At 38.9% G+C, this 26,062-nt stretch overlaps 1 protein-coding gene across 2 annotated transcripts; it reads right to left on the bottom strand.

Moving 5' to 3' along the window:
* Window positions 1-515: 515 nt before the first annotated feature.
* rhpn2 (rhophilin, Rho GTPase binding protein 2) lies at window positions 516-25,834 on the bottom strand. Of its 2 annotated transcripts, none has more exons than XM_082501834.1 (15): window positions 25,574-25,834; window positions 20,916-21,031; window positions 17,852-17,980; window positions 13,278-13,353; window positions 12,224-12,301; window positions 11,814-11,938; window positions 10,866-11,032; window positions 8,950-9,137; window positions 8,593-8,749; window positions 6,906-7,025; window positions 6,599-6,793; window positions 6,062-6,138; window positions 4,547-4,693; window positions 3,326-3,481; window positions 516-2,676 (listed from the first exon to the last, which is right to left on the bottom strand). In XM_082501834.1, the coding sequence occupies exons 1-15, from the start codon at window positions 25,637-25,639 to the stop codon at window positions 2,410-2,412; spliced, it is 2,064 nt and encodes a 687-aa protein (XP_082357960.1). In that variant the 5' UTR covers window positions 25,640-25,834; the 3' UTR covers window positions 516-2,409. The 2 variants fall into 2 exon arrangements, with proteins under 2 accessions (XP_082357960.1, XP_082357961.1); XM_082501835.1 differs by having other exon boundaries at window positions 6,092-6,138.
* Window positions 25,835-26,062: the final 228 nt, after the last annotated feature.

Here is a 26,062-nt window from a genome sequence, read left to right as displayed (position 1 = left end):
TTTTTGTCATTTGAAGCATAAAGGAACAGCTTTAGAAAAGCATTGTATAAGTATAATTTTAACCTTTTTATTACTTTCCAACATGAAAAACAGAGTTATTGTAATAAATGGGGAAAAAGTGTAATCTTTGTTTTGTTCTGCTTCTTAGTTTAAAAAAAGCAAACAAAACAACTTTGCCTTAGGAAATGTAGACAAATAGTGACTAAAGTCAACACATTGGTTCCTGCAATATCTACTTTTCTGATTAACATAAAGCTGGAGAGAATTTTATCTTTCCAGGGCTATGTTGGAACTAAAATCACAGAGATGAAGAAAATCTGTGAATAAAATTTAACCACATGGTATTTCTTTTCAGTTTCTGTGGATTAGGATGTCATATGATCCTGGGCTAGACGTTCAATAGTTAAAAGCACGAGTCTTGACTTGGCGTGTATGTGGTCAAGACTCATTCCACGCATTCCCGACCTGATTGGTAACTGGAACCACAGACAGAATTAAAGAATTTTATCTTTCCATGTGTTTTATTCCTTTTTATTGTCATTTGAACTCATACAAAGACTTATCAACACAGAGCTATGCAGGACCAAGCACAGAAAGGAACAAAGGCAACCTGAAAGCTTTAGAAAAACCAGGTACCATAAACCTCTGCAGATACACTAAGGCATTTAGAATTATTAGGCACTGTAACATGAACACAAAGATGTAAAAAAGATGATCCTCTGCATCTGTTAGTACACTTAACAAAATATGAAGCATTCACTGCACAGACTTGTTACACACTCGGTGAGGCATTTTCCTTCATGATTTAGCATAAATGGCACTTAAAAGAAAGTAACAGGTAAACAGTAAAGAATGTTACGTCTTCTCAGTGAAACTGCTTAAAAACATTTAGAATTTAAAACATTGAAATGCAGCAATATATAAGTTCGCTAATGGATTAAGCAAGGCTAGTAAAATACATTCATTCAAGAAACAAACCAAGGACTCTCGCGTGCAAAACAACATTCACAACTTGACCATTCACAAAGTAGCTCTACAACCTACAGCTTACAGGTAAATATATATTTGTGTTTTTTATTACATAAATAATTTGATTATCAAATGTGTATAAGAATCTACTTTGTAGATAAAGAGAAAGTCCAACACGGCAAAGTGTCAGTAAAATAGGGACTGTGACTAAGATAAAGACAGGTAGATAAAGAGTAGAAACCCAAATGTGGGATTTGATCAGAGTCACTGTAGGGTGACTGGCTGTCCAAGTGATGCAGGAAAGTCATCAGTCTGCCCACATTCTTCCCTTCTACAGACATAATAAACTTTAACTACATCAAAATTCACATCAATAAAACACAGGTCATGCTCTTCTTAGGGAAGCGGGTAGGATGAATCACAAGGGTAAATGATACATCCTTGTATTTCTGGAACTTGGAGGCATATTGGTCTGTGGCATAACTGGTACATTAAGCAAATTTAAAATACCAATATTTGTGCATTTAAAACTGTGTCCCAGGAACGGCACTCAGCAGAAACAACAGTCCTCAAAGACTGTCTCACAAATACAAATGACAGTAATACATAGCCATGGTACACATGATTTTTTTTTAGCAGCTTATAGAATATTGCATTCATCACACCCCTCTTCCCAGACATAAAAAAAAACCTCCACTATACAATTAGCATTCCCTCAATCACTGTTTAACATACTGCAACATAGTTTATTAAATTTACATCCATAAAATCCATGAATTTTAAATCTCGAAACTGATCAGCAGCCACTGATTTCTACAAAACTGTGGCAATAAGAGGATTCCTTCCCACATACAGTATGCACAGCTATGCTCACTGTGTACAGCTCTGTACACAATGGCACTAACAAGGGAGTGCTTAACCCACAATCAAATCACTGCCTTTCAGTCAAGCAGAAACTGGGGCTGGGTGTGTTTGCACCACTTTGTTTTCTTCTTCGATTCGTCTGGAGCATGTTTTTCAGAAAAAACAAAAACAAAACACTGAAATCGCAGCTTAACTAAGAAGCCAGTCTCAGTGATCTGTGCGTGTGTGTGTGTGCGTGTGTATACGTTTTAGTTTTTCCGACAGTGCAGTTTTACTGTGCTGTACATATACTGGAATGGCACTAAATGCTTTTTTATTGTGTCTGACGTACAGTGCAACTTGCATCAGATACAGAACTGTGCTGGGAAAGCACCCACATACCATCACGTCCACCAATATACAGTATTTGGCACAGCCACTTTCCAAAGCAACATACTACATACACTGCTGCTTAGTATTCCAGTGGAAACACCAAAGGTCACTGATAGTACACAAAACAGGTCCAGTATAGGTACAGCACAGTACTGTATACTGGGCTCAATATGCGTACTGCAGACAGTAACAGCTGCAGTTAGCTCAGTAGAGGCCACTGTCATTGTTGTAGGAGCTGGAGCTGGGGAAGGTGGGACAAGGTTTATTCCAGGGCAGAGCGCCGGCCTTGTCTGCTGTGGGAAGGCTGAGGGTGCTGGCACTCTTCATCTTGTTCTTTAAACCCCAGCTGAGGAATGATGACTTCTTGGCTACTTTGCGAGACTTGGAGTTCTTGTCATCTTCATTATAGGCCAGACAAATCATGGAGTAGGTCTTAGGCAAGTTTCCACAGAAGGTTGCACTCTTGGTAGGCTATGGTACAGACAATGAAAATGACATTTAGTAAAAAAAAAAAAAAAAAAAAGTGTCAGTCAGGATTTTGCAGAGTTATTATTTATTTTTTTACACTGCATACCAAACAGTCCTAATTATTTCATCAGTCAATGAGTTATTGATCAGTTGTTAATATCCGAAATCATGAAAAAAAAAAAACTATTGCGAATAGTTATGAGGGGTTGCAAAACAAGTACAGAATAAATACATAACCTAATGAAGTTTACCACCTTTTAAATACTTGTAGAAGTGCATTACTTTTTAACATACTTTCATATAGTTTCTTAATTTCACTGAGGCACTGTTTCTTTACAAATCATGCCACACTGTGGATGAGTTTAAACCTCAATGATTTTAGCTCTTTGTCCACATGTTTAGGCTACTTGGCTGGTGAACTCACACAGCAGTAATTTGTTTTAAACACACACGTAGGTCATAGTCAAGGTCCTGTTTCTCATGGGAAATGATATAAACCATTTACACTGATACCTCCAAGGAGAAATCTAAAACTCTGGACTGAGCAATCACTTTGCACAAAGACCAATTCTGCCGTCACCATTTGTTAATCAAACAAACCTGCTGATAACCTTTCCCTAAACACATTGGACAAAACGAGGGCCTTGCATACCATGGCAGTGCTGTTGTCCATCATGCTGACCACCTGGATATCAATCCCCTCCTCATCCATGTCCTTCAGAAGTCGCATCATGTCACTCACGCTCATCCACTTGCACTCTGTGTCACCCACAGCAACAATGTAGTCACCTTCTTTGAGGCCATCAGCCTGGGAAAAAACATGACAAAGAAAATTGAGTTACAGGGTGAAATGTCCTGATATTGTAGAAGAGTAAACATTTACAAGTCATGTTGAACTACTTTCCTTCGACTCCCTTGAGGCAGCTACAATCAGCCGAAAAACAACTGAAGTTTAGTCTAAAGTGGGGGTTATTTGGGGGGGTGGGGTTTTTACGCCTTATTTTTTTCAGAAGGCATAACTCATCATTAGCGTGCTGCAGAGCACTCCACTAACATGATTTCACATGTGTCTACCTTATAATGTGATCCATGTCCACCTAAGATAGGTCAAACACTAATGACCCAGCAAGTTCTAAATAAAAATCCTATTTAATGCAGTATTTAAAGTTATGAATAGTCTGACCTAGTTATCTTATGCAAGACTACTAATCTGTTTCTCTACATAGCTTGCAGGGCCTAATAAAAGTCTGCTCTTTGTCAGCACCTCTTAATGAGCTGTCAGACTGCTGGCTTGTAGAGAGTAAATACTCCCTGATTCTTAATTAAATTAGTAGTCAGAGTAGCTGACAAACAGGAGGAGGGGAAGGCCTCCAAACATTCTTTGAGGCTGAAATCCTGTTTAGGCTTCCAAGAGTGACTTTATTTAATCAAAGGCTCATTGAGTAGATAAGATCGAAACGTATTTGATATTCTGCATGGAAGCACAACTGAAAATTCAAGCTGTTAGATTTTCCACAGCAAACAAAGCTACGTCATGATTGTAATTAATATCGAGAAACCTATGCATCTGATTTTTAATCAAATCTGCCAAGAGCACCAAAAGTGGCCAAAAGATATCTCTCCTGTGCTCTAAAAACAATGTACCTTGTAAAATTAAGATGAGAACAGATATGCCAACCAGTGCGTGATCATAATTTAACAGAGTAATTTCAAAAAAGGAACTTCCAAAGGACTAATGCATTAATTATGAATTACATAGAAAGTTAATAAACCATGTAATGTTGATTGTTACATAGGACCACACTGACAGTCACCTAAAATCCTGTATATCTACTCCTGTTCATTCAGTGGTAGGAAATAGAGTTTAACTCACAGCAGCTGCACAGAGAGGGTCCAGTGAAACCACCTGAACCGGTGAGTCTCCTTTCAGTGTGAAACCCAGGTCTCTGTCATCTGAGCGAACCCGTATTGTCCGTGGGGCAGTCCACCGCTGCTTGGCCGAGAAGACTGACTGCGGGCCCTGTGCGGAGACAGAATGTGGATGCTGGGATTAATAAGGCTACAGGTATTCTTGACTTAAGAAGATAATATCCTGTTGAGTTTGATTTCAGTGAATGCTGCGGGGGAAACTGAAAATCCAATATAATGTCTTGGCTTGAGCCCTTAATACTCACATATTTGAGCTATATTACTGTAGCAGTAAATGCCAGGTAAAGGGCCAGAACGGTGGCTACAGTCTTGTGTATTACCACTTCAATTCAGAGGAGCTGGAAGTCATATGACTGAAGAATTAATGGTACCTTTCACACAACTGAAATTTTTTTAGCAAGGATGTCATTTTTCTGTATGATTAGGCAAAAAAGGCAGTGAATCCTTTGAACAAACTGACACTCATGGAAAACCTTCTCAAAATGCTGTAGGTGTTATGCATCCATCCTTGAAAGTTGATATTTCCAATAATACTTTCCATTTAGGCTGCCCGTCTCTAACACACTTGTTATCTGCTGGGAAAATCTCTCCTCCATTGAATCCTGACACTCAGTTGTACCTAGTACCAAGACGACTCTTATCGCACTGGCTTTAGTAATCACCAGAGTGATTGTTCAGCGAGATGGTGCCAGATTAAGCTTTTCAGTCCCACATTCCTCTTCATATCTCTGGGAATATGTTCTTGCTGCTGTGACTGCTTTTGTAACTGGCACCAGACAGGTACTTATTCACCTACTACTGGAAATGTCAGCTGTGACCCAGGCCCCCCTTATGAATGATTTCAGCTTTTTTAAACATCCCTTTCAAACAAAGTGAACAGAAGATTCCAGGGTTAGAGAGAGAAAATTTGTTAGTCACCCATCCCCCCTACCTCTCACCACCACCATTTATGAAAGGTACAGGAACATTACTCAATGCATTTAGCATGAAAGACTCCGCACTTGGAATGTGAAAAGTTTGGGAGTTACAGGAAAATGAAGTCAACCTTCAATCTCAAGGTAAATTCACCAACTTCAGTAGAGATTTTTCCTTCAACAGAAGCAGTGAACTGTAAAAAGTTCTATTTTCTCATCTCCCTTTAAAATACCACATTAACCATGAGCAGACTTAAAGCAAGGACCAGCACCTTTGTCCATGTTTAGTGTTAGTTTTGCATGAGTCCAGAAAGGTTTGGACACATCAGAGGAGTTTTCATGTGCCAAAGCTTCCAGAAGACTCATCCTTGGTTGGGTGTATTCAGAAACAACAAAAAATACACTCTGGGTGTTAAAATAAAATAAATAAATGAAACTTTTTAGGACAAAACACAAATCCAGAGGCATTTAATGTCCTTTAATGAATAGACCAGACCAACAACCATGTATGAAATGTGCGAGTAAATTGTTAGTAACCCACGTACCAGCCTCTGGAAAAAGTCGATGACTTTCACCTTTGCAGCTGCGGGAAATTCCATCTCTGCTTTGTGTTCTGTTTTAGCTATAAAAAGAGAGTAACAAAAATAAATTTATCACTCTATAATGTTTACCGTCACAACCACATTTCAACTGTTAAGAGAGATGGACAGGGAGTTGGCAGTATAAACATTACATCATCTCTACTTGGAAATAAATGCCACTTATCAAAGCTAACTGCAGCAGGTGTGGCAGACAATGCAGCTCCCTTTTTATGAGCAGTTTCCTGAGAGACAGTCCTCCCAAATCAACACAGTGTTTTTGCTTTGCTTTAGTGCCTTTTGTTAGTGTTAAGTGTTAGCTGTGGTGACACTAAGGTGACTGTTCGGTTTCTGTGATTACCAGAGGATGAATAGCTTTCACCTCAGTGACATTTATTGGAGACTCAAATGAACTTTAAAATCATTGACAAACTTATGTTTCCTTGCATATATTTTAACTCTTATTATTATAAATTATTTAAAAACTAAACAAAAACAACTCACAGATGATTTTTGGGGCCTCCAAATAATCAGTGAACTCTTCTTCATTTTCATTTTCACTCTGCTTGTTGACTGAGCGCTGGTGACTGGCTTTTAAAATTTCCTGCAGGACCTCCAAGTTGTTGGTATTCTTACACAATCCATAAATCCTCAAAGCCTCCTCATGACCGAAGATGGCACGACGGATGTGAGCTTTACCTGCAGAGGAGGAGAAAAATTCATCAAGAAAAGTGAAGAAGACAATAAAAAGGAAAGGAGGGACTGAGATGAATAGGCAGAGCTATTTTGTTCCGCTTTGTGCTTATTTTACCAATCCGCTGACGTTCATCTTTGTTCTTTAAGATGTCCAGAGCAGTGCATCCCTCAGGAAGGCTATCATACACCTGTGACAAGGTCTTCTCCTGCTTGTCCTCATCATCGCCCGGACCCACTGAACACACAGAGAGCAAAAGAAAAAAAGAAAAAAATTAAGCAACTGGAAAACTGTTTTATATCTCTCGTTTTAAAGCATAAAATACAAGCAGAACTATTGATAATGCTTTTGATTATTATGTGGGGTCTGCATGCTCTCTATCAGTACTCCAGCTTTGTTCCACAGTCCAAAGATCAAAGTCAAAAGTTGACAGTAGGTGTGAATGTGAGTGTGAATGGTTATCGTTCTCTATGTGTTAATCCTGTGAAAGACTGGTGACCTGTCCAAGGTATATTCTGCCTCTCACCCTATGACAGCTTAGATAGGTTCCCTGCCCCCAATCCTGAATTGGACAAGCAAATGAATGTTTTAAAAGAAGTTTTGAAATGCAATCTTTGTTCATATATTCCATAATTCAATCTTCCTTTTCTGGTTCACTGGATTTTAAAGTTTTAATTAAATCTATTAAACCAAAAGCATCCGGAAATATCTTTTAGCTTCCTGAGTTTTCTGCTTAGCAGAGACAGTATAGAGAATTTATTTGGAATCGTTTGTGATTAATCTGTTTACTACAGCAATCTCAATTCAGCCCTGCTCTGTAGTCAAGGCCTCTCTACAGTCCAGTGGTTAATTGCTCTATTCTCCGTGTTCACACAGGAATCTGTTAATGAGCTGCCAAACCCAAAGCTGCTTCGTTTCGTTGTTTCCTTTATTCAGTCTCGTCCCACTCTCAGAACCATAGCCACCCACTCTGCTCTATTTTGTTTTTGATTTATTCATTTCCAAATGTACATGTAAAGTACAAAAGGAAAAGAATAAAAACATACAGCGAAACAGTGCACATCAGTAGAAAATTGCATTATGGAGTTGACATAAAGCTGGAGATAAGAAAATCACCTTTCCTTTCCCTCACACTCTCTCACTTGGTCCCATCTATTTATGTAAAGAGCAGTAAGAGTCTACATAACTGTTAATCCTGCAGAAGTATACAGCACTTACACTCAGTTGGGGTTTTTTTGTTTGTTTTTTTTATTTTTAAATCACCTCAGCTGTCTTTCTTTCCCTTCTCATCATGACCTCTTTTGCTGTCTTTTTTGGGACTCTTTACAATCGTGTGTATCTCTGTGCATGTGCATGTATGTGTGTGTGTTTGCAAGCATGGATCTCTTTGTGTGTCAGACAATTTGTGAGTATCCCCAAAGAGGCATTATATAAAAGCATCCAAGATGGCTGTGGTACAGGGACGTAATCTGACATGACCAACCCAATGGCCCATACAGCACTTTAAGAGATCAGATATTCCAGAGAGCTCAAGAGGCAGCCCAAATCCTGTTACATCCAGCCTTGAACTGCTGTACGCATTAACAACCAAGAGCCAAATATCTACTACACACAACCCGCATGAAAACTTACTAAAGGAGAAATGTATTAACAGTCTTTTAACATAAACAGTTTTTTCAGGTAAAGAATACATTTGTGTTGTCTAAGCAGAACAACACAACAGCATTTTTTTTATATGTATCTATGAAGAAATAAAAACTTCCTCCCAAATCCCACTGAATCAAAAATTTGAATCTCTTCTTACACTGGTGGTCCAGCAGTGCTGAAGCTACAAAGTAGTGTGCCATGGAGCGGTAGTGGTTGGTTTTAATTTGTGACATGGTGGACCAGAAAAATGGCACATTGTCTTTTACTGGTGTCTGGATCATGCACTGATGGACTTGATCGTAGATTTCTGAGACCTGGCAGGAAGAGGATGATAGAGTTACATTTAAAAGTGCATTAAAAGCACCAAGACAGGTACAAAAAATAAAAAGAACTGTGGCGACATTATCACTTTACATTCACTTTAAGTACAGTAGATCTTTGTAAGTCTGGAGCAAGAACAAGAGTATTACTTGTATATAATGTGAGGACTATGTGTGGCTTTTCTGAAGTTTACCTTTGCAGCCTCTTGTGCAACTTTCATCAGAGAGTAAAACTGGTTTCGGATGCCAGGCAGTGCAATCTTCTCAAACAAGCACTCCTGAGCCTGAGCAAGCATCAGCCGAATCAGCATACTGAGCATGGCTGGACTCATGTCGTAGCTGGGAGTGTGGGTGAAAGTCTCCTTAAGGTTATTCAAGACACCTGGACAGGAAAGAGCAGTCGGCACAAGTCGAAATCTAATTAGTCCAAGGAAACTACAATTAGTGCTAGTTATTTAAATCATCAGAGACTTAACTGAGAAAATAAGAAGAAGAAAAAAAAAAAAAAAAACTAAATTACTCCTACACTACATGGAAAATTTCCAGTTTTGGGTTCTATTTTGAAGCCTGCAGGGAGAAAGCCTGCTTTCTCTTTTCCAGCCTCAAGTCTGGGTCAGCTACATAACAAAAGCCACTTTCATGTAATCTAAGTCGTCATGTAATTCCAAGGCTATAATGGTAATTTCAGAATAGAACCTCTCGTTTGGGATTTGGTTGACATGAGCTATATCTGGAACATGAGTATTTATGTATCATGGCTAGCCCACATTTGACTTCTACTGTCAAAAATTTACTGTCAAAGTTTGATATTATAGTTAATAGATTGGGCATCTGCCATCTCTCTCTCTTTTTTTTATCAATTACTTAATTAAAAGAAAGCATATATTTTGCTAGTCCACAAAACAACAGATGTGGTTCTGCTGGTACTTTAACCCCAAGTACTGACACCCTTTTAGACAGATGTTTTAAAAGGTGCACAGGTAGACCAGTGCCTTTTTGCTGTTAATATTATTTCAGCAAGATTAACTATATCTGTGTCTGTCTGTTAAACACTGAGCAAAGAAATAAACATTAAATTAATTCAATTCAGTTTTATTTATATAGCGCCAAATCACAACAACAGTCACCTCAAGGCGCTTTACACTGTACAGTAGATCGTACAATAATAGATACAAGTTACTTTGGAAGAAATAAGGCCATGTCCACTCCAGCTAAGAATTTATGCCTACTGTTTGCCAGATAAAAACCTGGCAACAGTGAGTTGCAGACAGCTTAATAACAGAGCAATGCCTCAGTACAATTCGCATAAAGACTTGGCAACTCCTACAGTAGCTGGCTTCTCTCATTCACATCACCTTTTGCATCCTTGGCTAAAGAGCCCTGCAGCAGTTGCGCTACACCTAGCTTTCCTGCCTGTAAACTCCCAGCTTGGATTACTACAGGTTCTTGGTCACAATGTTCTTCATAATAACATAATTGTTTTCCTTCACACAAGCCTAAATTAAAGCCATCAAAGCAACATAGTTGAAGCAATATCCAGAGCTATAATTATAGAGCAATACTGCCGACACTGCAAAGTCATACATCTATCACGAAACATTCTGAAACCTTTGAGGGTTGGACAGTCTCTTCATGTTTTTGGTGCTTCCTGGAGCTCAGCCACATGACAAGAAACATCTACATTCATTCTCCGTCACGGAACAGAAGTCAGGGTGGAAGCTGGCCAATATTCTAAAAACAAAAATGTACTGCAGTGGTAATACTTTTCTGAGAACTGTGTTATCAGAGAAGCACTGCACGAGGGTGAAAAAAAAAAGTCTTTAGCTTTGAATGAAACCCTGTGCCTGGCGCTTTTTCAGCAGTTAAAAGAAGTTCTTGCTGTCACTATTTATTTATTTTTTCATCTTGGCTTTCTTTTCTTTTCTTTTTTTTTTTTATATCTGCTCCTTTTACTCAAAGATTCAGCTTTCGGTAGCAGTGTTTCAGAATATAGAGGAACAAAGATAAACATAACTTTAAGAAACAAAAGTCTGACTGTTGGCCTTAACACAGGCTGAAAAGAGAGAATTAATATGACTGCAGATCATCAGTTCATCACGTCTCTGCATACCTGCAGCTTTCTGGAAGGAAGAAACAGCCTCCTCCAGGCCAGTTAGTGTCTGTCGATTAGCACGGGTACCGAACTGAGAGTAGAGGGCGGCCATGTTGAAAAGGATACTGGCCTTCTCTAGTGACAGGTTTTGTTGACATAGTGGCACTCCTGTGAAGGAGTCATACCTAAAGGAAAGTAAACACAACATTAATGTGTTAAAAAAAAAAAAAAAAAAAAAAAACTCATGAAGATAAACAGTCCAAAGAATATGAAGTGAAAAATATTTTTAGCAGCAATATAACAGCCTTTCTGTCACACTTTGTGTGTTGTTACATTTTAATGTAACAGCATGTATATCATATTCTTGTCTATATCACTTGTTTGAAATGCTTCAAATTTGCTTCTCAAAGCTCTTTAAAGTCTTTGAGCTCTTTATCTGTGCATTTATCTTTGCTAGAATTTTCAATTTAATTCAGTAGCAATGACTAACATAAGTAGCATGACTAACACGCAATAAAACCTCTCTGAAAAGAATGCTTGCACTTCATTGAGACTCCTTTGTGACTCTTGAGTGTGGAATTCTTATAAAATCCAAGACAGGATTTGTCATCTGATATCACTGATAAGTTAATATGTCTCTCAAGCCGTCTACTGTTTTGCTTTCTAAACAGGATTTCTCTTCCAGGCTTGATACATGACGAAAAAGCAGCAGGAGGGGGAAAAAACCCCCAAAAACTGCTGTCAAATGTTTCCTTTTTATTTATTTCATAAGGAAGTTTCCAGTCGAGTCACACCAGCTGACATGGTTTCAGGAAAGCACAGGTGTTCATGGCACCTCTTTGCTTACTTTGAAGTCACTGGATATAGTCTCACCTGTTTCCTTTCTGTCAGAGGTTAGAAAGACAAGGTGACATTTGCACTGCTTGCTTTGTCCGTTTTGCTAATTAGGAAATGACTGCAGTGTACCATGTGAAGAAGATGCCCGTCTGTCTGGTTGGGGAGAAGAATCGGCTCTCTATCAGAGGAAGATGGCTGTAGTATTTTGCAAGCAGCTCCACCCCGGCCTCACTTCGACTTGGTGTTCTGCATGCCTAGGATATGTAAGACAAAAGCACATGTTCACAAGTGGTGAACGAACACAAAAGACCATCTGTTTTCTGTGCTACTCAATCATTATCATCTCCAGTGTATTTGGTAGGTGGCAGAAATGTCAAGAATGATCTCTCACTCTACCTGTAAACTAAAATGAAGTGAACTCCGCAGCTAACTGCACAGGAAATATGTTTTTGTAGTTGACCCAGCCCATAAAAGTTCAAGTCAAAGGATTTCATGGTTTTTTCCGTGACAGACATGAATAATGGGTATATTAAACACACCTGTCGCAGGTCCATGAAGTCAGCAATCTCATCTTCAAAAGTCTTCCCGTCTTCACTATAGTGCTCCAAGATAAAGTCCTATAAAAGACAGAAAGACAAAAAAAAAAAAAAAAAAAAAAAAAATCAGCATGTAAATACAAGTTCTTTTTAGCATTTAGGAGCTTAAGTTAAGCATTCAATCTGTTGGTTACACAGTGGTTTTTCTCATACCATCACTAAATAGTACAAAGAAGACAACCCTGTGTTGTGTATGCTGGAGAGAATTTCTTTTCTCTCTGAGCCAGCCACATGTAGGAGAGGCTCCATCAAATGTAAAGCCATATTGTGAATACCCCCATTAAGGAGGATTAACTGGAAAATGTTTATATGGATGAATAACCTTTATCTTTACTGGAATACACCCTTTACTGTCAGGAGAACTTAGGTTTCTTAGAATTTATTCATGAGAGCAACTCTTTGTACTTGGAAGCTTTTTGAATAAGGCCGCAGGTCATGAAAACTGAGGCACGATTTCAGTCAAGAAGTAGAGCAGAATTAACGTGCTCGGAGATCTTTGTCAGAAAACGTCTCACATGCCCGTCAACAATCCGAAACAGGATGCGACACAACATAAACGTGCCAACTATGACATTTACAAGCGGGCTTACCCCGTTTACGAGAGTTCAACTTGTCTTTATAACTAGTGACCCACTTTTAGCTTTTTCCTGATCAGGTGATGTCCTGGTCCTAAATGAACATTCAGTGACATGACATAGTAACGTAACACATACATGCGACAGACAATATGACTGAAATACGTAATTCAAGGATACTTAGTTTCAAGGATATATATGTAAACATGCAAACTGAAAATACTGCCTACAAATATCAGTTTTTTTTTTATTATTATTATTTGTAGCTCCATACCTATATTCCTGTTTTGACAGAAATTATAATACAATTTTGTTTAACTGATGATCAAAAGTGGTGTTTTGCATGTACTCAAGTATGCATTTCTGAAAGCACAACACAGTTTAAGAATGCCAAGTCGAAACTTTTGAGGTTTCTTTTGTACCTTGAATGGAGTAGAGAAGTCAACTTCTTTTGTTTCCTTCAGGCCCAAAGCAATGAGGGGAATGTTGGCAGAATCTCTGAAGGCAACAAAGACAAATATGTAGCTGATCTGTGTAATCCATATGATATAAATTCCCAACAAAGCAAACACATGATAGCAGGACAGCAGGACCTTTCATTTTTTTAAAAAAGGGACAAAATATTCAATACAAGTAAGGACAAATAGAAAATATACCAGTGCAACAGATTGATGGTTAAAAAGACGTCTCTATGGTTTGTGTGAATATATATATATCCAGGAAACACCCTTTGAAAGCACACCAAGCCTTAGTGGGTATATGAGGTCAACACAGTTAGATTAGTAAATATTAAATCACACTAGTCCCATTAGTGACAGCTTTGTTGTTGAGAAAGTTTAGTTTCATAGGAGGTACTGTACAAAAGGATTAGGCAGATGGTGTTGTGAAAAATCTGTTAGGATTTAAAGGTGAATGAGGCCTCCCATGTCCCTCACTGTTGATTAATTATTCAGGAGTTGCAGCTTTGCTTCAGTCTGTCTTTCTTCTAGCTACTAGCAGGTTTTAACCTCCGATTATTGCAGCCTGGCAAATAGTAAACAGAGGCTGCCATAAAACACACTGTTTTGATGTCAGCTACAACCTTAATGGTTTGGAAATTTTCTGGTTTTATGGGGGTCCTTGTTAGTGACAGATGGAAAGCAAGTTCAGCTTGTTATCAGCGCTGAGGGACTATAACCTGACAGAAACCTGCTGCTAATCACAGAGGCATCATTAAAAACAAAAAACTAAACTCTCTCTTTTCCTCAAAGCAAAATAATGAGCTGTTATTAAAAATTGTATTTAAAAAAAAAAACAACAACAAAAAACACCCGCTTCTGGAATTGCCTGATACAAACTTCAGGCTCAAAACCATTTATGTTTAAAAGGATTAATTAACAATCTCAGACCTCATAAGAGACATGATTTTCTCTAAATTCACATCAAAAGGAGTGGAGGTGAACTACTGTGCACTGTTATTGCAAAATACTGTTCTTTACACGAGATGTTCAACACTCAGTGATAAGACAGCATTCCTCTGGCATGCTGACGTGCCAGAGGAAAACCTCATTCATCAGTAACACTGGCAGAGAGAGAGAGAGGCTGCAGTGTAATCCATTAGTCCTTGTAGATGAGATCACTCTGGACTTTTCTCTGGCTTGGCAGAGATGGGTCCATGGGGGTTGAGTGCATCTGTTTCACAGGGAATCTGGAGGGAAAATTTTACAAGCCTCTCAGAGACTCGCTCCTCACACACACGTGGGAAACGGACAACAAGTAGTCAAGGGAAGCTGTGGGTTTAGCTACACAGAGCCAAGCACTTCTTAAACCGTTTAAAGCAAAAGGTTTCAGGCTGTTGCAATCTGTTCTGACTTCTTAGTATACACCGACTAAGAAGACCTCTTAACCCGTTTAACTAGAACATGTCAATGAGGCTAAGAAGTCAGTGTGTACTCAGTTTGGATATGTTGTTAGCAACCGGATGATGTTAATGAATACTAATCTTCCCTTAAGGAGGGACAGATGAAAACGTATATTAAAATAATGTTATAAAACTAAAAACGTGTGATTTTATGTGTTCAGAAGTGTTAACTTCATAAAATGATGTTATTAATATTAACTAAATTTATCTGAAGTTCTAAAACTCTGATGATATTTATTACTGAATTATTAAAGTATTCGCAATTGGTGTCAGAGGTCACAGCTGAGCTGAGCATCTGATATCTTTGTGTATTCTGGACAATAGACAAGAGCAAATTAGTCTCTCTTACTCAGCAAAAATGAATACGGTGACCTGCAATGCTGACATATTATCTTACTGTTTTCATTAGTAATCATTTTAATTCTGCTGATTCAGAAATGTTCTAGGAAAGTTCATGAACTTTGCACAAAGGAACTGGACAAATCAGCAACACTTTGGTAGTGTGACGAATCATTTACACTCATACATTGAAATAATGAGCAGTGCTAGTGAGTCCGTTTCATTTTTACTTCATAATCTATCAGTGATGAGCCAGATTTTTTTTTTCCTCAATAGGGCAATTCAGAGAACAGAACAAACAAATGTACATTACATGTACTGCCATCAGGCCACAGACTGTATGGCACTTTGTGTTATGCATTGCCTCATGCCACAAAGGAGCTGAATCTAAGAAATAACCACAGAAAGACACTATACAAAGGACAGTGGACTAGTGGGAAAGACTGTTGGAGACAGGTGTTGTGTTTCTGTACTTAAGAGTGAGGTTGTATTTCAGGCTGAGAGGAGGAGGCTAACTCTCCATTGTGGCTGTACAGCGTCATCCCTATGAGACACCTGCTAGGCAATGACACGAAAGGACTTTCTCAACATATCTAATATTCTCCAGTTTAGGCTTCCCACACACCTGTGCATAAGGCGCTTGTTGACGATGAGAACACTATGGACCTAAATGGGTTTTATTTTAAGCAGACCCACAATGACAGTTTCAGAGGTTTCCTATTGTGTGTGCCGTGAGCAGGTGCTTCTCTAATAGTCTGATAAGGAGACTGAAGAGAGGCTGTTTGTTCCAGCACTAATGAATCTGATCCCATGAGACTGATCACGCTGGGACTAACAATTATACTGAGAGGCAGCTGGTGAATTTGGAGGATCTAAATAATCTTAGTGGCTGATGCGTGAGGTTTTCTTGATGTTCACAAAGAGAAGGTTTTTTTTTTTTGCATTTAAGCAAGATACAAACTACCACAAGCAACACAAGTGTAAAACACATAATACACTCAATATTTGCCTCCCTAGATTCCTAAGAGCAAAGTTCATTGTCGTCCCTGCCTGGTACCCTGCAGACAGGAAACCAAATTTATTACAACCAGGTTGAAGGCTCCTGGTGCTTACAGCACTGAGACTCTGCAGACCAAACAAACTAATCTGGGCTTACTGTGGAGCCAATATGAGTTGGCATTTTAGGTTTTATAAGGTCATCTGCAGATTTATGTCAGAAATTACAACACTGCCCTAACTAGGTCTTTAGCTCAACAAATCGTTACAACAGTTTTTAGAATAGGAAATACACAGTTGGATATTAGAAGCATTACACCTTGTCACCTCAACAACCCTGTTAATTTGCTCAGTATTTTGTTGGGCAAGGATGGAAGGACATAGAGCTAACCCTAATAACAAATCATATGTAGCATAGACTACTCTACCTCTACTGGGTGTGCATTCTTTTCTTATTTTATTTTATTTTAGTTATGTTTTTTTTGTTTGTTGTTTTGTTTGTTTGTTTGGGGGGTTGTTGTTTTTACACACAGAGTTGTGTACCATGAATTTACCTCCAGGCACTGACAGTAACGTCTTGAGAGATCCTAATAAGACACCCAAATATTCTGATACCATCAACCCTACCAGCCACACTGTTCTTTGAGAATGAGCATGTATCACTGATCACCACACGTAAGTGGTCAGAATGGAGTGGGCAAGGTACTGGGTGAGCTAAAAACAATGCCACCGAAGCTTCCGATGGAACAAACTCATCAGTCAAAATTAAATCAGTTATGTGTTTTTGTTTTTTAATAATGATTACACTTCATATTTTCAAAATGGAAGACTCCACAGTTGTTTAATTTCTTTCTGGAATAAAACCTACCCCATGATTACTTTCAGTCACCCAATTAATATTCTTTACCCACAACTGGCTTAAACTTGTTTGGTTACTTCGTAGCCACGAGGAAGTGTACTATTTGCAGCACAAACAGATGCATCTTCAAATAAAAATCTGTCACCACTTCCTCATCAAGTCCTTTGTGTCTTGCCAAAGTTTCATTTACATGTGAGTGAGAGAATGATAACATGCATCAACTTCCTTTTATCCAAACCTTATAAATATGGCAGGTGCATTTGGAAAGAAAATACTAGAATCTTTCACTGTCACACACCCATACAACACACACCTGACCGTCACACTGAGTGAGAGAATGCTTTTTGCCAGATGATCATCTTGGCTTGCATACAAATTCAACTCAGTGTTTCCTTGTTGTTCTGTGCATTGTGCAAAACCTGATATTCCAGTTTAACAACAACACCACTGTCACCACTTTTCCTCCTCTGTCATCAAGAGGCTTTCGTTTGAAAGCGTGCCAGAGCCATCTGTCTCTTGTAGGTTGTGAATGTGTGTCTGTTGTCTTACATCTCTATTTTAATAGTAATTCATAATTTTTCTTCGCGAGGTTGGATCAGTGGTCACCTCACCACAAGAAAACTGGGACCAAAATCCTTTGCGTTGAGCTCCTGGAGATGTGTGGACATTTTAGCATGATATCTATTTCACAGCCTCCTTACATGCACTTAATGTAAAACTACAATTATTCTGAAAATTGTAAGCAATTATAGCCTATTGCCAGCAGCTGAATTGCTACTCACAAGAATACTACCATCTAATGTGAGGTCATAAGAATAATAAGGTCATAAGTTCACAATTCCTTCATTCTAAAACCCTTGAACTGGAGCAGTAGAAAAGAGAGGAGAAACATTTGTACTTACTGGTTGTTCTGGTAAACCTCCACAGAGCTGTTGAGACCTTCCAACTCGCTCATCAGAAGCTGAAGGTTTGAGTTAACGTAGCTCAACTCCAAGAGAACCATTTCTTTCACCTTGCTATTGGATGTAGCCCTGCAAACAGGTGATTGTAGAGAGAGAAAGATTGAAGGGGAAAATGGAGAAGGAAAAAAAAAAACAGATCAGCCTTGTTATTATCCATTCTGGCTCAGCCAAACCTCACTGCAGCTGATTATTAAAACAAGCGTGTCTCTTCTGGTATTCTGGACCACAGATCTGCGTCACTGCGGCCCACTGTACACTTGCTCTACTCTTCGGCACGCATGCTTGACAGATGTCTCAGACTATGTACATGTCACTACTGTAATAGGACTGCACAGAGGTCACCTAGGATCTGGTCAAGGACACGTGTGTGTAAACGTTAGTCTCAGATTTCCCTGCTTTTAAAGCCTAACCATTCTGAATGAAATACGCCTAGAAAGGAGACCCCTTTTGAATCCCACTAGTCATCAACTTCCATGTCACCATCTGCTTCTGCAACAATTATCATTACTTACACACATTTAAATGTTTAAAATGTAGTTCGCATTTTTTTAAGTTAGAAGGATCAGTGCACTAAATGTTCCATTTGCATACAGCTTTGTATACGTGTGTTCATGCAGGAAGTCTGGAACAAACAAATGGATAAGGTGTGAGCATTTGCTGCATAGCAGAGATAACCCTGCACCAATACCGCTGCATGTTTGTTAATGCTAACATGCATGCACAGAGTGGATGGAACCTTTGTTATGTAGAATTTATGTTACGTTGTCAGTATGTGAAAACAACCTGCAATTAACGTGCATTCATGGAGACACAAGATAACACACACACATACACTATGTTTATCTACGTTTTACAGTGGATCCTAACGAGTTACCCGTCAGTCATAATTAATGGGACACTCACACATACCCATCGTCACCTACAACCTGTCAGTCTCGAGACTGTTTAGAACGTATCTGTCACCTGATCTCCTTCTACCCTGTAATTACAGAGGATTGCATTTTTTAGACATGAAAGGTCACAAGTAATGAAGTCCTACAAGGAAGGGGTTGGAGGGGAAAAAAAAACCTGCTTAACCTAAGGGTAAAAAAGCAGGTACAAAATAACCACCCACCAGAATTAACCACAGTCAGGTTCAGTGGATTCCCTTTGTATGACATGAAGCTAATAATATCCAGCAGTCTGGATTTTGTTCAGGCACATTGTAAAAAGGTCACCACATGCTGGATTTTAAATCCACACTTTATACTCTACCACAGCCTGCATCACTTCCTGTTGGCCTGCTGAAGGGCTTCTGAGGAGTTTGGTCTGGGGAACAGATCATGGTAGTGGAGGAAGAGATCCTATGGTTTGGACAGAACAGATGTCTGCTAGCCCAGAGGCTATTATTAATATGTCATTTAAATATCTAATATCATCCTGCAGTGTGTGGGAATCCAACTGTATGCCAGCATCTGTGGTTGTCTCTATCCACTTCTTTGGAAAAGCTTTTTTACACTTTTGGCAGATTGGCAGTGTGCTGTATTTTAACCTTAGGGGCAGCTAGCTGGTGGAGTTTTATAACTAAACGCTTTAAAGGGCGACTCCACCAATTTTACATATACATTTTCATTTTAGTACAATAAGGGCTGCTATGATTGCCATCTGCAACTATAAAGCAAATGTGAAAACACTTTCAAATAAAAAAAATAACCTTAAACCCCTTGTTCCAAGTGGCCTGTATAGCAGGTTAATATACCTTTATCCTGCTAGTTTACAGTTGCTTCATTCAGTACTGACCAGGCAGGATGGTCTGTAAAGTTCCAATATTGGAAATTTAGATTTTTTTTTTTTTATCTTGTCTTGGTCTCTGCTGTTTTAATTTTGAGAAGAGAAGAGAGACAAGAATAGAAGAAAACCAGTCTGACCAGACTGACTTTTGCTGAAAGGGAGGAATGCAGAGCAAAGCAGAAGAAAAGAAAGCAGGCAGAGCATATAATGGGTGTCCTAGTGGGATAAGATTGCCAGGATATGCACACTCTCACACACTGAGATGGAAGAGCAGAGGTAGACCTTGGGTTAGATTGCATATGATTTAAGATCTTTAAAAAAAAATAGAGCAGAGAGAATACCTATAACTCAGAAGTAAATCCATGCCGTTCTCTGGGCTGCAGGTGGGTTGGCAGAGGGAGACACACATACAGACACACACATTTTCCTCCGACCTTGCCTGGTCAGAATATGTCAAGTACTAAAGGAATGTGCAGACTTCAGAGGCTGACGGCAGGCTTAGACAGACCTAAAGACCATGCAATAACTGTGGTATCCATGTACAGCAGTATTATCAGACAAAAGGAAAGAGATCTCTTATCTTGTGCCATCACAGTCATGAGCACAGTGATGAAAGACAATGATTCACTCTTCTAGAGAAAAGCAACCTTTCATCACAAGGTGCTTTCTGACATTCATACCACTAAACAACATCCTGGCTGTCAGAGTTGTAAACTCAGCTGGGGAAAGTTTTAGGCTTAATTTCTCACATCTTGCTCTCTTGATTTCTTATAATCACTATAATAAAATGGATAAAAGTAAAGCATAAAGTAAAGAGTTCAGTAGACCCTCCTTAATCACATGTCACTGAAGCTCTTTGTTTTCAGATTACAAGGAATGCTCCTCTGCGAGATTGTTATCTCTGACTACCATTTACCCTGTGTCATTTCAATTCTTACCAGTATAAATTCACAACAGCTCATGACAGAAAGACAAAAGTGAGGCCAGACATATCAACAGCAACAGTTCCCTGCAATGCAGTGACAAAGGCTAGCTACAATGATGTAACATATGCAAAACTACATGTGTGCTTGGATTCTTAAACCCATCATAGACTTTGCTCTCCTCTTTAAATATTTCCACTTTAGAATGAATCAACTATTACTTAAAAAAACATATCTACTTCAAGCACACACACACATGCACACAGTAAACCCATATATTAAGTTGGATGCATGTATCACTTTGCTCTTACTTGAGCAGATTCTCAGCTCCAGCCCTCATCCTCATCTGTTTGATAATCTGCTGGTTAAGACTGGCTCGTGTGTTCTGCAGTTTGCTTCGTCCAGTCTGTGCGAATGGGTTGCAACCCTGAAACACAGGAAGGAAAAATGAGTCAGCAAGAAAAAAAACCCCAACAAAAAACCCATCTTCTAAAAATGTAACAAACAGAAAAACATAATGCAACAATAGAACAGTTTTACATATTAGAGAGAAACATTGTTGGATGCTAAACAGTAGCTTCCCTCTTTGCTCTTCTGTAAAAATTGGACAACTACAAAGCTTCTGATACCAAAAAATTTGTGCCTTCCCAGCAGATTCTGCACGTTCAAAACTTCAGCTTCAATTTACTATAAAAGATCTATTATATTATTACTTATTCAATGTGATAAAATACTTGACACTCTTAAGGTTTCAACATTTTTCTTTCTGTTAAAATTTTAGGGCTTTTACATCATTTTTAGTTTTTGACGTAAGAAAAAAAGCTTCACCTTATTATGTAATTACGTGTATCAATTAAGGTACCTGATGTCATTTTCCATGACTACACATAATGGACCCACATGAACTATAGCGGTACTACGTATCCTTGACTTTATCACAAACTTACCAATCTAAATAAGTTAAAAGGTTGTCATTCACAGCAGCTCACATAAACTGGCACCAGGAATTCATTCTCACTGACTCACTGAAGAGCAGAGGTGTGGTCTGTGGTTTATTTTGGTTAGTGAAAACAACGTGATGTGAAGAGACCAGTCAGCACAGTAAAACTAGTTAGATTACAGTGATCAGCATGGGACATCTAAGCTGAAATGATCTGACTCACTCTGAGGTCAGCAAAAGAATGAGCTTTAGTTTCTTTTGTAATAAGTAATAAATGGATAATATGTTTAATTTCTCTGTCCCGTTTTAAATGTCAACAATGAGGCACAAGTTTCGATTATTTAATTTTTTTCCATAACAGGGAGGATTCCCACAATCATGGTCAGCAGGGGAGAAAACAGTCTGAGTAAATTTTACCAAAAATTTCAGAGTAATGTTTAAATTACTGTTACACTGTACAATACAAATGAACATATCTACATAACAGCTGAAGATGATCTGTGCCCTGTACCTCTGATTAAGGTTTTGAATCTAACAGCCAAACTCCTCAAAAAACTAAATTAGTTACACCTGAGATGTGTAGTATCACCATAGCAACAACAGCATAATACCAAAGTTAAAATATTAATATAAACTTAGGAGTAAAAATACTTTTTGTAATGTAGTAAAGCTTTGAATGCAGTCACCATCTCTTCACTGATAATGTGACAGTCTCTCACTGCCTTCCCACTACCTAAACTGACTTAATTCACCTTATAAGATGTTGAGCAAAAGTTATATTTTGTAACAAAAACAGAACCCACACTTTGTTAACACTTTAATTAGTTCACAAGACTGTCCGGAAATTAGATGTTTTGTTATGTCTGCCACAAAAACAGCTTAAATATTCTTATTCATTACAGTTTCTCCAAGTAAGGCTATAGATGTACGTGCTTCTCTGTCACACCTGCCAGATATTTTACAGATAACTAAGTCTCACGTCAATGTTGATCTCAGAGACTTCCTGTAAAATGAGTAAGCAAAGGTATTTGTCTTGAGAACAAATTTCAGCACTGCAGGTCAAGTGGCTTCAACAATAGTCACATTTAGCATAATATTTTAGTCACAGTATAATGTACTCTCGAAACCAGCCTGCCATAGTTATTTGGTTCATCCTGTTCAAACAGTTGAACCACCTGAGGGCGTAATGATTAACCAAGTCATGTTAACTACACAATAGAAGAGTACTGAAACTATCAAGGGTGTGGCAAAACACAACAGATAATTGTAGAATGACGGCAGGCTGAAGACGTTTTGTCCGGTCACGTCAATCGTGACATCACCAGCAGCAGTATGTACCAGGACAAAGGAGTGGCTCAAGTATGATAGCAACCATAGCAGGACATTTTTCTATGTATACTTTGTTACTATGCTACAAAACTTTTTGACATCCTATTAAGTGACACATGGAACTAAACCACTTGGCTGCTTATGCTGCTGCTGCCCTTACTAACCCACTGATCCGCACACTGAAGTGAGCCCCTCCTACCCACTGGCACACTTGAACAGAACAGTCTTTCTCTACAAGTGTTCAAAACACTTCATTAGAGCAAAACACAAAGGCAGCGCAGTCCATTACCATATCCATCAAACAGCAAATCAATCTGGTATTATATAACTGATTCTTCATAAAGAACATGTGGAGCATTAATTCATGGGATAGTTGGTTTATACAAGTGCTGATTAGGACTGGCAACGAGCCAGGGAGAGGCTTCAGCCATGACCCAGTTCTGGTAGCAACAGACTCACAGCTCCTGCTCGGTATCATTTAATGATGACATGAATAATGACAAGTTGAAAACTTGTATTTTCCCTAAATGACTCTTCACTCTGAATCCATTCCAAGTGTGCATACTGCTGTCAAACAGTGTGTTCTTGTTTCAATTCAAAGACATGCATTTATTTCAGGGAACTACTGCATGAGTAAATATTTGTTTATGGCTTGATCTCATTTGTCGTTTTCCAATACAAAAGTCTACTGAGGAAATCTAAGTGTGCCTCCAAGTCAGCTGAGCTTGTCTGGTTTGTGAACCAGGACACATGTTGTCAATTTGTGTCTGTGGTCTGGCTGAAGGACACCCTCAGGCCAGATGCTACGTCAATCCTCTCACTGGCCAAGGAGGATAAGGAGAAGAAACATGCCTATTCGGCTTTTTGTTCTGCCATCTTTCCATTCTGCAGCCCAAACAGTCGGACACCAGCCAGCTGGAGGTGAAACGGTGGAAGGCTAGGACGGAAGCCCCGAACCACAACAGCTCCCTGGAGCATCCACTGGAGCCGGTGAGGCCTTGTAAATCATTACACTCATTTTCACTCAAGAGTGAGAGAGAAGCTCAAAAATGGAGGCAAAGATCGACTCGACTTCACTTAGTTAAAATTTGACCCAAAGTTTCCAAATTGCAAATCTCTTCAGCGTGACAAAATGAGGGCACAGAACTCATTGTGTGGTTTTAGCAAATGTGCAAGCATTTTTATGGCAAGGCCATGAAAGTAAAACACATGAATGTTCAATACAGAAATACACCGAACTAAAAGAAAGAACTTAAAATGAAAAAAAATAGGTGCTTGTAATATCTGAAATGCCTTATAATAATAATAATAATAATAATAATAATATTTTGGAGGCTCTATAGTCTCCCATCATGTCTTGTGGCAGTGCCAGACCCCAGCTCCCACTGACCTTTTTATAGACAGAGGAAGTGCAACACAGAGCCTAAATCCAGACAGCGTTCAGAAGGGGATTTGGTGGGATTGAAAGAAACAAAGGCTGTGTTCAGATGTCCATCTAAACAAGCTTTTTCTATAAAAACACATTTCAGTTGTGGATACCAGTGTAAATGTAGAAGAATGAGACACAGACCACAGCATGGCAGTCAGGCAAGCCAATAAAAACACATTAGATAATCACTCTCTCACTGCCAGCTGCCTTTCTCATGACCTCAAACTGGACAGACTAGGCGCTCTGGAAAATGCTACAACCCCAGGTACTTGAAAAGGTGAAACCAGTTGGAGAGGTTTCTCTGCTGGTCCTCATGCAGGGTTTGTCAATTATTGTGCCATGACAATTCACAAGCCTATTTACAGCATGAAACTGTCTCAGTTACACTACAAGGGGTGCATTTTTAACCAAGTCCAATTTAAATATGTATCTTTTACATCACTCTGCTGATGAGGTTATTCAGATTACCTCCCAGGAACTGTGAGATACAATCATTAAAAAGACCAAAGGTTTGCGCTTTACTTGGCTATCAATTTCTCTTAAATACAATGATCTTCTTTTTTTTTTTTCTTCAAACAAACCCAACCTGTTTCATGCCTCGGCAGTAAGGCTAAACTGACCAAAGTCCACCAGGAATGTCAACAAATTCTTTTAACTATCAATCATCCTCACACCTCCCTAACAACAAACAGGGAGTTGATTATGTTGATTGTGGGATATTTGGCCGCGGCTCCCAGTATCAACAAGTGCACGAAGTACAGCTATTCTGGGTGTAACACACACACACACACACACACACACCCACGGACACCTGAAGCTGACAATGCTGTGGTTTCTGCTGCGGCTGTTGGTGACAGATAAGGAGCAGCTTTTTGTACTCGAAAGACTGAAATCAAGCATCAACCTATCGATTTTTATTACATCTAATACACCAAAGAATAATTTACCATGATTAGTTGGTTTCTTTGGAAAAAATTAAAATGGAAGAAAAATAAAATAGCAACTAATTGCTCTTTAAATGGGAAGCGGAAACAATAAGTTGGATATAAAAAGGGGAGTTCATTGGGAAATGTTAATTGTCTTTAACATTAGCACAGGCCTTATTAAACGTTCGGTTTAATAAGTTAAAACAGTAGCACGTCAACAACAAGCCTAACCTTAAGTCACCATTTTTCCAGGTTAAACTTAACAGTATACGCTGGATACATTACTGTGGGGATACGTGTCCTGCTTTTGTTTTCAAAGTGGAAGGACGAGAGACAAAAACTCACCTTTTTGAAATAATTTTTGTCTCCGCCGCCGTCGTTGATGCCATTTGGTAAAAGAGCGTCCGTCATCCTGAAGGCACGCACTCCGAGAACCTCAAGAGGAGAAAAAAATGTTTTCTTTTTTTCTTTTTTTAATTAACAGCTTTTAACAACAGGTGAGAACCTCTCTACACCACCAATATGCCTGCTGTTCTAACTTCTCTTTACTCAGTCAGAGCTTTTTCCAGTAGGAAACCAGAAGCTCCGCCCACACAAACAGAATGGGTGGTGCTTTCACGGCCCAAAAGAAGCTCAGCGGAAGACACCTGTTTAGTTCAGGCTCTACGGAGTGCGTTATGTGAGACGGCTAGATATAAGATGAAATGCTGTTATGTAAGCGTGTAATAGTGAAAAGAAAAAAAAGAAAATATATCGGTCTTTTAACTCTTGTATTGATCTCAAAGTCATATTTATATTCTATTAATACCTGTGCCACCCTCATCTAAATTTCCC

The sequence above is a fragment of the Aulonocara stuartgranti genome (assembly GCF_965226115.1).
Source record: "Aulonocara stuartgranti genome assembly, chromosome: 1".
Lineage (NCBI taxonomy): Eukaryota > Metazoa > Chordata > Actinopteri > Cichliformes > Cichlidae > Aulonocara > Aulonocara stuartgranti.
This window is presented reverse-complemented; position numbering and strand designations above follow the sequence as displayed.